We start from the raw sequence: 13,085 nt of genomic DNA on the forward strand, positions 1-13,085 counted from the left end.
ATGGAGAGCCAGGTGGTGCGAGTGGTAAAGAACCCGACTGCCATGCTGGAAACATAAGAAATGTGGGTTCAATCTCTGGGTCAGGAAGATCCTCTGGAGGAGCAAATGGCAACCCACTCCAGTATTCTTGCCTGGAGAATCCCATGGATTGAGGAGCCTGGCAGGCTGAAGTCCATGGGGTCACAAAGAGGCAGACACGACTGAAGCGACTTAGCACACACGTCCAGTCTGGCAAGGTCATTTTGAACCCTCCTCCACCTTGAATTCAGCCACCATGGTTGAATTTTGCCAGCTACGTTGTTTATCCACTCACTTAAATCATGAACAAGACTAAAAAGAACCTGTATTTATAAAATCTCCTCTTTAAAATAAATTCTGAAAGTGATTTAGATTTGAAAACGAGCAAAATACTGGCCAGATGCATTTATACTCAAGACATACTAGTCCAAGAAAAGCGTTTTCATCTCCTAAAACTGTATGAACTGTAAAAGCCAGTATTTTCATCTCCATGTTCACAAATTATTCACTATGCCATCATGGAGCTAACATTCAACTTTGAGTCTTGCAAAAAAGTAGGATCGTAACACGACTTGCTAAAATATTTATTTCTGTTTCAAAAGTCCCGGAGGAGTCTTTCTGCAAGCATGAAAGCACAAAAAAACAAATATGGGGGAGGGGAGCAGGTAAGTAAGGGGGAACTCAATTCCATCATGGCTAGGACACCAACCAACCAAGGACACAGAGGAGTTAACTATATTGGTATCCTTAAATTGCCTTGCTCTCACTTGCCTACAAAGCACAGTTAAGATTTTCTGCATTTCTGTTCTAAACTAACACCAATTTAGACTTCAAATTCTGATGCCCTATGTGGAACTCTTTTGTCAGAAGCCCAATATATATTTAACACTATTAGAACACTAAAATAGCATCCTGGGACCTTTGTGTTTCAGATATTAAATTATATTTCTAAATCAATCATGCACTTCATGTCAAAGGTACTCAACAGTCTGCATTCTGACAGTTATCAGTTTAAGACAGACTATGAGTACTCTAAGATTTAATTTGGTACTTCAAAATAAATTAGAACTAAGAATAAAGGTTCTCTCAACTGTGAGCACTAAAGATTTCATAATGCTTTATCTTGCACAATCACCTCCCAGTTCAGTTCTGATTTATTTAAGTAAATAAGTACAATCCACTCATGGACAGTATTAAAGTTACTAGCTCTCTTCCAGACCTTAAGCTAAGGAAAATGTTGCACCTTTCTGACTTCATAATCACAAGTACAGATGGCCATTTCATATTGTGTGATAAAGGTGGTGATATTTGGACTTGAAAAGCACATAATTAGCATATAGGTCTTGGGGGTGCCGCCACCATGGCAATTCTTATTTCTCTTTTGGGAGCTTCACTGGTACCAGGTTGAAAACCAAGCATTCACCCTAACTGCACCACCATTAGAGGCCAAGTCACATGGCACTTAGACAGCTTAGCTCCCCCCAGGCTCTAGTAATTCACTGCGCGCCACACAGGAAGGTGCCCTCCTGTTCCCTGCCTGGCCAGCTCCTGCCTACTTTCCAACCCTGCTTCCCCCTCCCACCTCGCGGAGTCCAGTCACCCCCACTTCCTTCCTTCTCAGCACGCCAAGTTCTTTCCCAGCTCACCAGCCTGGTCTCTGCCGATGCTGCAGGGCCTCTTCTGGAAGACTTCTCTAAGACTGTGGTCACCGCACCCCCCTGAACAGGAGCGAGCAGTCTAGCCAGATCCTGTGCACCGTGGTTCTCCAAGTGCAGTCTGCACAACACTGGGGGTCTCCGGAGACACTCTCAGGGGGCTCGTAAGTCAAACTATTTCACAGTAAGTCCCCTACACACAAACGTTCACAGATGAGAATGCCGGCCGTTGTACTGTACTACCGCTACTACTGTACTTTTCAAGGTACTGTAAGAGTAAAAATGTTTTTGTTGTTTTTTATGTATTATTTGTGTGAAGAGTATTACAAACCTAGTACAGAACAGTACTGTATATCCAACTGTGTTAGCTGGGCACCTAGGCCAACTCTGTTGGACTTAAAAAAATTGGACTTAAGGGTCTTCCCTGGCAGTTCAGCTGGTAACGAATCCGCCTGCAATGCAGGAGACCCCAGTCCAATTCCTGGGTTGGGAAGATCCTCTGGAGAAGGGAAGGGCTACCTGCTCCAGCATTCTGGCCTGGAGAATTCCATGGACAGAAGAGCCTGACGGGCTACAGTCCGTGGGGGTGCAAAGGGTCGGACACGACAGACTTCCACACACACACAAGGGCGTGCTCTCAGGAGGGGCCCTGTTCCTCCGCCGAGGACTCACTGTATAACCTGCCTTCTCCACGGTTCCCACATGCACTGATGATACACGGGCAATGGTGGTAAGACCACCAGCTCGGTGCCCCTTTGCACAGTCAGGGCACGGGTCACAGACTAAAGGACGGCCACTGTATTCTTCACCACTATGCACGCACAGTACAAAAAAGGCCATTTTTACTTAACAGTGTCCTTGAGGAAGCAGTACAAATAATTTTATTAAATCTTGACCTTTAATCCATGTCTTTTGAATATTCCACATGCTGAATGGGATGTTTGCATATAATGTGGCTGCTACACACTCAAGCACAGCGTCGCCTGGGGAAAAGCACTCGTGTGAGGGTGTGGGAAGTGGTCTGAAACAGGCAGCTTGATCGTGGATGCCATTTTTACCTGTAAGAATGACCAACAAGCTATTGCTGTTCCAGATGCGGGTCTCTGGCAGACACCTTCTTGGAAATCAAAGAAATGAGACTCTCATTTCAGGAAAAACTGGTAGCATTTTGCCAACCATCAAATTTGAACTTTCAAGAGGAATTCTGAAAATCTACTCACTCAGGGTGATTTTAACATCTTCCCAATATTTAATTTTTCTGAGGAGATGGGTGGTGATTTACAAGACGTCATTTAAAGAAATAATTGTATATTGAAATGTATCAAAACGTGGCAAGATCTGCAAAAGAGTGAACCAGTATTTCCAGTTGACCGAATCTTAAGGACCCAGATAACCACCATGGTATGATCACTCACCTAGAGCCAGACATCTTAAGAGTGTGAAGTCAAGTGGACCTTAGGAAGCATCACTACGAACAAAACGAGCGGAGGTGATGGAATTTCAGCTGAGCTATTTCAAACTGTAAAAGATGATGTTGTTGAAGTGCTGCATTCAACATGCCAGCAAATATGGAAAACTCAGCAGTGGCCACAGGACTGGAAAAGGTCAGTTTTCAATCCAATCCCAAAGAATCACAAAGTCAAAGAATGTTCAAACTACTGTACAACTGAGCTCATCTCACATGCTAGCAAAGTAATGCTCAAAATCCTCCAAGCCAGGCTTCAACAGTACGTGAACTGAGACCTTCAAGATATTCAAGAAGAATTTAGAAAAGGCAGAGGAACCAGAGATTAAATTGCCAATATTCGCTGGATCATAGAAAAAAAGAAAATTCCAGAAAAACCTCTACTTCTGCTTTATTGACTATGCCAAAGCCTTTGACTTGTGGATCACAACAAACTGTAGAAAATTCTTAAAGAGATGGGACTACCACACCACCTTACCTGCCTCCTGAGAAATCTGTATGCAGGTCAACAAGCAACACTTAGAATCAAATATGGAACAACAGACTGGCTCCAAATTGGGAAAGGAGTACGTCAAGGCTGTATATTGTCACCCTGCTTATTTAACTTATGCAGAGTTCATCATGAGAAATGCCGGGCTGGATGAAGCACAAGCTGGAATCAAGATTGCTGGGAGAAATATCAATAATTTCAGATAGCAGATGACACTACCCTTATGGCAGAAAGCAAAGAGGAACTAAAGAGCCTCTTGATGAAAGTGAAAGAGGAGAGTGAAAAAGCTGGCTTAAAACTCAACATTCAAAAAACAAAGATCCTGGCATCTGGTCCCATCACTTTATGGCAAATAGATGGGGAAACTATGGAAACAGAGAGAGACTTTATTTTCTTGGGCTCCAAAATCACTGCACATGCTGACTGCAGCCATGAAATTAAAAGACACTTGCTTCTTGGCAGAAAACCTAGACAGCACATTAAAAAGCAGAGACACTACTTTGCCTACAAAGGTCTGTCTAGTCAAAGCTATGGTTTTTCCAGTGGTCATGTAGAGGTGTGAGTTAGACCATAAAGAAGGCTGAACGCCAAAGCACTGATGCTTTTGAACTGTGGTGCTGGAGAAGACTCTTGAGAGCCCCTTGGACTGCAAGGAGATCCAACCAGTCCATCCTAAAGGAGATCAATCCTGAAGATTCATTGGAAGGACTGATGCTGAAGCTGAAGCTCCAATACTTAGGCCACCTGATTCAAAGAGCTGACTCATCTGAAAAGACCCTGATGCTGGGAAAGATTGAAAGCGGGAGGAGAAGGGGATAACAGAGGATGAGATGGTTGGACGACATCACTGACTTAATGGAAATGAGTTTGAGCAAGCTCCATGAGATGGTGAAGAACAGAGAAGCCTGGTGTGCTGCAGTCCATGGGGTCACAAAGAGTTGGACACGACTCAGCGACTGAACAATAACAAGGTACCATGTTCCCAAATCAGGTATGAGGAGAAGATCCACACAAAGTGCAATCACGTCAATGGAGTTCAATGGAACAGAGTAAAAAAAAAGAACAAAACAAAACAAAAAACTTCATATGATTTCAGATATTACAACTAACTTCTAAGAAACTACTGCTTACGGGTCTTCGTGAGTATCAGAGTGTGTGTTGTGTGTGCGCATGCGCAGGTGCTCAACTGTGTCCGACTCTTCGCGACCCCATGGCCTATAGCCCACCAGGCTTCTCTGTCCGTGGAATTTTCCAGTCAGGTTGTCATTTCCTACTCCAGGGGATCTACTCGACTCAGGGATTGAACCCATGTCTCTCGCACTGGCAGGCGAATTCATTACCACTGTGCCACCTGGGAAGCTCACGTATCAGAGAACAGCCACAATCACCCAAAAAAGTACTGTATTAGTAATTTAATGTCACAGTATTAAAATACTCCTCCGTTTCCCAAGTACCTATCTGGCAGGTTGGATTTCTCTTATATGCTTTATTAAAGTTATATATTGCAATGGAAGGAACTCAGAAGCAGATAAGAGAATTGAAGTGTTTTTAAACCAGGTATTGAAGACACTTGCACATTTATAAAACAAAACCCCACTTGTCTTTGTCTTCCAGAAATTGATAAGCCAGTCCTAAAATCCCTATGGAGATACAAGGAACTCAGAAGTTAATCTTGAAAAAGGATTAAGTTAGAGGGTTCACATTTTAGTATGATACTGGTACAAGGACCAACACACAGATCAAAGGACTAATCCAGAAAAAGAAACCATATGTGTATGATCACTTGGGGTTTTTCTTTTTTGTAATTTATTATTTGATGTGAAATCAGTTTCTATTACCACCTTGTGCCTCTTTTTTCAGAGGGATGAGGGATAAAGGGGAGGGGCTTTCTTCTTCATTGCAAACAGTACTTCCATTTTGAGATGGATCACTTGGTTTTGACAAGGACGTCGCTACAATCCAATAAACAACAGTCTTTTAACAAAGGTGGTGGGACAACTTGGTATCTACATACAAAAGAATCAAGTTTTACTCCTATCTCCCACCACAAAATTTAGCTCTGAATAGATAATAGACCCAAATATGAGAGATAAAAATTTAAAACATTTAGAGAAGAAAACATAGTAGTAAATCTACATATTTCTGAATTAGGCAATGGTTTCTAAAATATGACAACAAAAGTACAAGTGACAAAATAAAACTATAAATAAAATGGACTTTGTCAAAATTGAGAACTTCTTGCTTCAAAGGAAGGCCAACTTCAAGTAAGTAAAAAGAACCCACAGAATGGAAGAAATTATTTGCAAATTGTATATGACTCTTCACAAACTCATAAGGATGGCTAGTACAAGAAATACGAATGAGCTAGTTAATTAGTGTTCAGTCACTATAAGTGTCTGACTCTTTGCAAACCCACAGACTGCAGCATGCCAGGCTTTCCTGTCCTCCACCATCTTCCGGAGGTTGCTCAAATTCATGTCCATGGGGCATAGTCAATGAAACAGGTGTTTTTCTGGAATTCCCTTGCTTTTTTCTATGATCCAATGGATGTTGGCAACGGTTCCTCTACCTTTTCCAAACCCACCTTGAACATCTGGAAGTGATGCTGAAGCCTAGCTTGAAGGATTTTGGGCATTACCTTGCTAGCATGTGAAATGAGCACAAGTGTAGGGCAGTTTGAACATTCTTTGGATTGCCCTTCTTTGGGACTGGAATGAAATTTGATCTTTTACAGTCCTATGGCCACTGCTGAGTTTTCCAAATTTGCTGGCACTTTAACAGCACCATCTTTTAGGATTTGAAATAACTCAGCTGGAATTCCATCACCTCCACTAGCTTTGTTCATAGTGATGCTTCCTAAGGCCCACTTGACTTCACATTCCAGGATGTCTGGCTCTGGGCGAGTGACCACACCAAGTTATCCAGGTCATCAAGGCCTTTTTTGTATAATTCTTCTGTGTATTCTTGCCACCTCTTCTTAATCTTTTCTGCCTCTGTTAGGTCCTTGATGTTTCTGATCTTTATTTTTGCATCAAATGTTCCCTTGGTATCTCCAATTTTCTTGAAGAGATCTCTAGTCTTTCCCATTCTAATTTTTTCCTCTATTTCTTTGCATTAAGAAAGCTTTCTTATCTCACACTGCTATTCTCTGAAACTCTGCATTTAGTTAAGTATTAGAGAAGTGCAGATCAACTTTACAATGAGGCATCACCCACACCCATCAGAATGGACATCAAATCTACAAATAACAAACGATGGTGTGGAAGCTTCCTACATTGTTGGTAGAAATGTAAGCTGGTGCAACCACTATGGAAAACAGTACGGAGGTTCCTTAAAAAACTAGAAATAGGGTTGCCATATGATCCTGCAATCGCACTCCTGGGCATATACCCCCAAAAGACAAAAACTCTAATTCAAAAAGATACATGCTCCCCAACGTTCAGAGCAGCACTATTTACAACAGCGAAAACATGGAAGAAATCTAAACGTCCATTCATAGATGAATAAAGAAGTTGCAATACATATATACAGTGGAATACTGCTCAGCCATAAAAAGAATGAAATAATGGCACTTGCAGCAACATGGAGAGACCTACAGATTATCATACTAATGAAGTTAAGCCAGACAAAGAAATACAAATACTCTAGGATATCACTTATATGTGGAATTGTAAATATGACACAAATGAAGTTATTTATGAAACAGAAACACACTCACAGACAAATTTACCATTAAAAAGGGGTAAAGTGGTGTGGGGAAGGGATAAATCATGAGTTTGGGATTAGCAGATACAAACTATTACATATTAAATATAAAATACACAAGTTCCTACTATATAGCACGCCTGGGGAAGGAAATGGCAAACCCCTCCAGTATTCTTGCCTTGAAAATCCCATGGACAGAGGAGCCTGGTAGCCTATGGTCCATGGGGTCAGAGTTGGACACAACTGAGCGCACACACACATGCTATGTAGCATGGGGACCTATGTTCGATATCCTGTAATAAAACATAATGGAAAAGAATATGAATATATAGGTAAGTATAAGTCAATGTTCACTGTACACCAGAAACACAACATTGTAAGTCAACTATGAAAAGTGAAAGAAGTGAAGTCGCTCAGTTGTGTCTGACTCTGTGTGACCTCATAGACTGTAGCCCTTCAGGCTCCTCTGTCCATGAGAGTCTCCAGGCAAGAATACTGAAGTGGGCTGGCATTCCCTTCTCCAGGGGATCTTCCCAACACAGGGATTGAATCCAGGTCTCTTGCATTGCAAGCCACCAGGGAAGCCCTGTGAGTCAACTATATGGCAATAAAAAAAATTTAAAAATTAAAAGATAATGAAAATATAAAAAATAAAAAGATAGATGATTAGAAGTGTTGGTGAGGATGTGGAGAAACTGAAACCAATTTCAATTGTTAGCTGACATGTAAACTGGTTGAAAAGCAGTTTGATAATTCTTCAAAATGTTAAACATACAATTACCATATGACCCAGCAATTACAATTATACTCCTAGAGGTATACCCAAAAGAAAAGAAATCATGTCTACACAAAAATTACACACACAAAAAATATTTAACAGGAATGCTCGTAACAACATTATCTTATTAGCCCAAATGTAGAAACAGCCCACATGCCCATCAGTTAACGAACGTATAAATAGAATGTGGTATATTCAAATAATGGATTATTATTTGGCAACCAAAAGGAATGAATTACTGATACCTGCTTCAACACAGATGAACCTTAGAAATATTTATGTTAAATGAAAAATGCTAGGCATGCAAGGCCATGTGTACATGACTCCATTTATATGAAATGTCCAGAATAGGTAAATTTGTAGAAACAGAAAGATTAGTGATGCCAGGGGGTGAGGTGAGGAGAAGTTGGGAGGAGACTGCTGCCGAGTACAGAGTATCTTTTGGAGGGACGAAGGGAGGCACGGATTGCCGCAACTCGCAGGGACATCACATTAACATTTGATATAACAAAAAAAGCAGATTCACAGATATACAGAACTGATGTTTAGAAGCAGGGAGAGGCAATATAAGAGCATGAGATTAAGAGGTACAAACTATCATGTGCAAAATAAGCTCAATACACTGTACAACAGGAGGAATATACAGGCAATATTTTATAGCAACTGTAAACAGACAATAGCCTTTAAAATTGTGAACCACTCTACTGTACACCTGTAACTTATATAAATATGATACATCAACTATACTTTAAAAAAAAAAAAATCTAGGGGCTTCCCTGGTAGTACAGAGGATAAGAATCAACCTGGCCAACGCAGGGGACATAGGTTCAATTCCTAGCCAGGGAAGACTCCACATGCCATGGAGCAACTAAGTCCCAAGTCACAACTACTAAAGACCAAGCATCTAGAGTCTCGGTCCACAACAAGAGAAGCCCCTGCTCACTGCAACTAGAGAAAATACGCACGCAAAGCGACAAAGACCCTGCACAGCCAAGAAAAGAAAAAGTCTACAAATATTCTATTAAGCACTGGAAAGTCAAAATTGCAAATGCAAGCTCTGAATATTTCTTGCACAGAACAATGAATGGCACTGAAAGAAAAGTTAATTTCAAGCTTCAGCACAAGGTGGTCACCACAGGACTATTCTCACCCACAAGTATACAACTTCACAATGTTATGAACATACAATTTCACATACTAATACATTTTATACATGGCAAACACTGTCTAACTTTACAATTCCTCAATGCAATGTGTTAGAAAAGGATAGGGTAATTTAAAAATATACAGTAAATCAGCATACAATTGGATGATATTCTATTGGGAACAAATTTAATGATATCTTTCCCTATGAAGTAGCCAAATCAAAAGATGCATGTTCCTTACTACTTAAAACATTTTTACAAGGAGGGTAATAATTTGAGTTACTTTTACTGAAATGCCTTTTACCACACCACAGAATTTTTTCATGTTCTCTCTTAAGATCTTTCATGCTCCTTTGATCCCATCCTGTTTGTTAACCTCCGAGAGTAATATATGACAATCTTTTGATTGTTGTGGTCTAGTGGTAAACTCAATTATCAAACCTCTCTGTAGAACATTCCTGTGAAAAATGTGCCAGATTTTATTTGAAGATAGTTGTTAACCTGACACTATAACTTTAGCCAGATTAAGTATAGTTACCTCCTGTCACAGGACTACTCATTCAGTTACCTCCTATCATGGGACTACTCATTTGTATTAGAACAATGGACGTCAGGGAGCTGGCACATTTGGCTACCACCAAAACAATTCATACAAAGCACTCCCTGCAAGCCAGCCTGTGCTACAGGTGACGTGTCCTTAAAAGCTTAACACTGTAAATAACAGGAAAAGTCCTTCAGGAAAAAAAAAAGTTGTGTAAATGATCTGAGAATTCTGTTTTTCTCACTAGTAAGTTTTTTCAGTGTTTTAAAAAAATACAAAATTTGAACACCAAGTAGTAAAACAGTCATTGCACTTAGTAGTTTCATTTGAAGGCAAACTCTTAAAATAAACTCAAAATGACAAATATTTTACGAGTCAAACTGGCATACAATATTTAGTCAAGAGAACATTCTAAGAAAGATACAGTTTCTGGCTTAGACTCTTTTACCCCCAGTCAATATGACACTACAGTTTAGCATCACAGTAACACAACCTAGGAACACAGGTACTCAGATTTCTCTACCCTAGCACCATTGGCAAGCAGACATGTCAGTGAACTCAGAAGTCTGAGTAATTCTCTGCAGAGTGGCTAGGATGTGGAATCAGGGAGCTATCTCTGTTTCTGATGCTGGCAAAACAAAAGAGCCCACAAACAACAAGAAGTCCTGGTTCCTAACAAAGGTAAACAATTGTAAAATCAAATGCAAAGACTGGTAGTCACTGAACCTGTGCAAAACACATTTCACTTGAATCATCACCACGTATGAAAATAAACATGGAGACAATGGAGCAGGGTTTAGCAGTAGGAAGGCATGGAAAACAGAGACTGGACCTACTCTGGGTGCCCCTGGAGGTTAATCCAGCGCAATATTTCACGAAGAGTGGTTTAACATAAATGTGAAGTGAAAGCAAATGGGTGATGTGTCACCTCTGGGTCTTCAAGAGGATGTGATTAGAAGGCAGATACGACACAACTGGTTTCAACTGGACCGAAAGAACTTTAACAAACACCGATAAAATGCTAGACTAGATTACTGGCGGCGGGAATCACCATCTCAAGAATTTCAAGGGGTAAATAAGCCAGGGCGTTGGGGACATTCTCTTCAGTTGAAAGCAGGCAGCCCAGGTAATTCATGTCACCTGTAACTTGATTATTCAGACACTGGTACCTTTAACTAGTGGGCACTCTGAGGAGATACAACTCATTCAAGAGACAGGATATGTCCGAGTTCCACTCTTCACAATGCAGAGGAGGAAAAGAAAGAGAACAGAGAAGCAAGTACTCTGAGATACAGACTGTTGATAAAGGTGGGACGCGGTGGTTCCATATGGGCATTCAGGGCTGTTAGAGACTTGAAGAGCCTCCATCTGACGCCTGGTGACTTGACGGCTGCGGTTGTTAAGACTGTCACCTCTCCTTCCCCCCCCCCACCCAGGATTACCGCATCTCACAGGAGTTACCCCCAGGGCTCCTGGCGCCCCTTATCTGTACACAAGAGTCTCTCAGCCTCTCATTTTGATATCCCCTCCCCAAGCACTTTGACAAAGAGAGATGATAAAAGGATGAGTAAGCACGCTGCAGCTGATCTTGGTCAAAGAGCACAGACCCTGGCACCGACCGTGGAAAATGGGGGTGAAGAAGCAGAAGGGAAAGCGAAGTCGGGGAGTTCGGCCAATGAGCAGGCAGTTACCAGCTTTCCCAGGGCAATTTGTATCGCCTCCTGCAGTCACCACAGACTCCGAATCCCTGCCCTCGCCACCCCCACCCCACTGTGGTCAAGTGTGCCCTTTTCCTTAGACAGCTACTTCTTAAAAACAACACAGAAAGATAAAAGTAATTTCTCCAGACTTCCGGTTGTCAAAGACAATAAAAACCTCACCCTGAAGCATGGTTAAGTTCAACAGTTCTGTTTTCTCCCTCGTTTTTCGACATTCTGTCCACAACCTCCCACCCCAGACTACCTCTGCTCGGGGTGGAAAAAGCGACAGCCACTCTCAGTTTCAAATATATGTCAACCTTTGGCGGGGGGTGGGGAGGGGTACTTTTGAATTACTTCGACATTCTAGTTACAAGTATCTGACCTTATTTTTTCCCCCCAAAGGAAAAAACAGGACACCAAGAGGGCAGAAATTTCCCTTTCTCTGCCCTCCTACTTCGGTCGCTGGCAGGATCTCGGGGGGCTTCCGAAGCGGGAGGTTGCGGGGGGTGGGGGTGGGCTCTTTTGAGTTTCTTCCTAGGAAACTGGCCCTCAGCAGCCAAAAGTCCTTTGAGCTCCCGGGTGTGCTTTAAAATGTTGAAACTTCACAAGACAGAAAAATTACGGCTAAGGTGCGACGTCCTTTGTTGAAGCCCCACGGGTTTTAATTTGGGGTGGAAAAGGCCACCAGCAACAATCACGGACTGCTCGCCGCGGGGAGGGAGGACAGGTGCGACTCCGGGGCTGTGGAGGGCCCTGCGGCGGGCGGCGCGGCGGCCAAGCCGCACCGCCGGCCCGGCCCGACCCGACCTGAGCGCCCGTCCGCCCGCGGCCTCCCACACGCGTCCCCCTCGCTGCCCCGCGGGCCCGGCCGCGCCGCCGGCCTCCGCTCCAAGATGGAGGTGGCGGCGGCGGCGGGCGGCCGGTTACGAAACGCGCGGCCGCCACATGGCCGCGCCGGCCCCAAACTTGGCCGGGCCCCGGGCGAGGCCCGGGGCCCGGGGTGCGAGGAGGCCGCGCGGCGCCCGCCACTCACCCACAGACCGGTAGCCCAGGATCGCGATCTTCCGGGACTTGGACTGCGGCATCTTGGCGGCCTCCTCAGCCCCGGGTCAACCACATCAACCGCGGCGGCGGCGGCGGCTCCTGCGCTGCGATCGGCGGCGGCCGCGCCGGGGCACAGCGGCATCCAGGGGCGGGGCGGGGCGGGCGGGCGCGGCTGCCTCAGCTCCTCGCTCGCGCGCCCAACCGCCCGGAACCGCCGCGCGGCCCCGCCCCCAAACACGCCCACGTGACCGCGCGACGCCGCAGGCGGCTCGCGTCAGCACCGCCCTCCCGCGGCCACCGCCCCCTGCCCCAAACGCACGGGGTGTGCGTCGGGAGGCGTTTTACTTTAAAGGGAAAAAGAGGGGACGCCGAGATGCCCCTGGAAAAGTCACGACTGAAACTCGCTGCGTCATGACCCGCCCACCGTCTTCCGCCGCTTTTTAATGACGCCAGCTCTTCCCGAGCGCTGATTGGACAGTTCCCATCCGCCCGCGCGCTGACACGACGGAAACTCCTTCTCCCATTGGGGGGGCGGGCGGTGAAG

At 44.0% G+C, this 13,085-nt stretch overlaps 1 protein-coding gene across 1 annotated transcript in view; it reads right to left on the minus strand.

Annotated features, from left to right (window-relative positions):
* The window catches only part of RHEB (Ras homolog, mTORC1 binding), a 52,486-nt gene extending 39,602 nt beyond the window's left edge, over nucleotides 1-12,884 (minus strand). The window contains exon 1 of the mRNA XM_065939485.1: nucleotides 12,531-12,884. Coding sequence (XP_065795557.1) covers nucleotides 12,531-12,582 — 52 coding nt within the window. The 5' untranslated portion in view covers nucleotides 12,583-12,884. The remainder of the gene's footprint in view (nucleotides 1-12,530) is intronic.
* Nucleotides 12,885-13,085: the final 201 nt, after the last annotated feature.

Source organism: Muntiacus reevesi, chromosome 6 (assembly GCF_963930625.1).
Source record: "Muntiacus reevesi chromosome 6, mMunRee1.1, whole genome shotgun sequence".
NCBI classification, from domain to species: domain Eukaryota; kingdom Metazoa; phylum Chordata; class Mammalia; order Artiodactyla; family Cervidae; genus Muntiacus; species Muntiacus reevesi.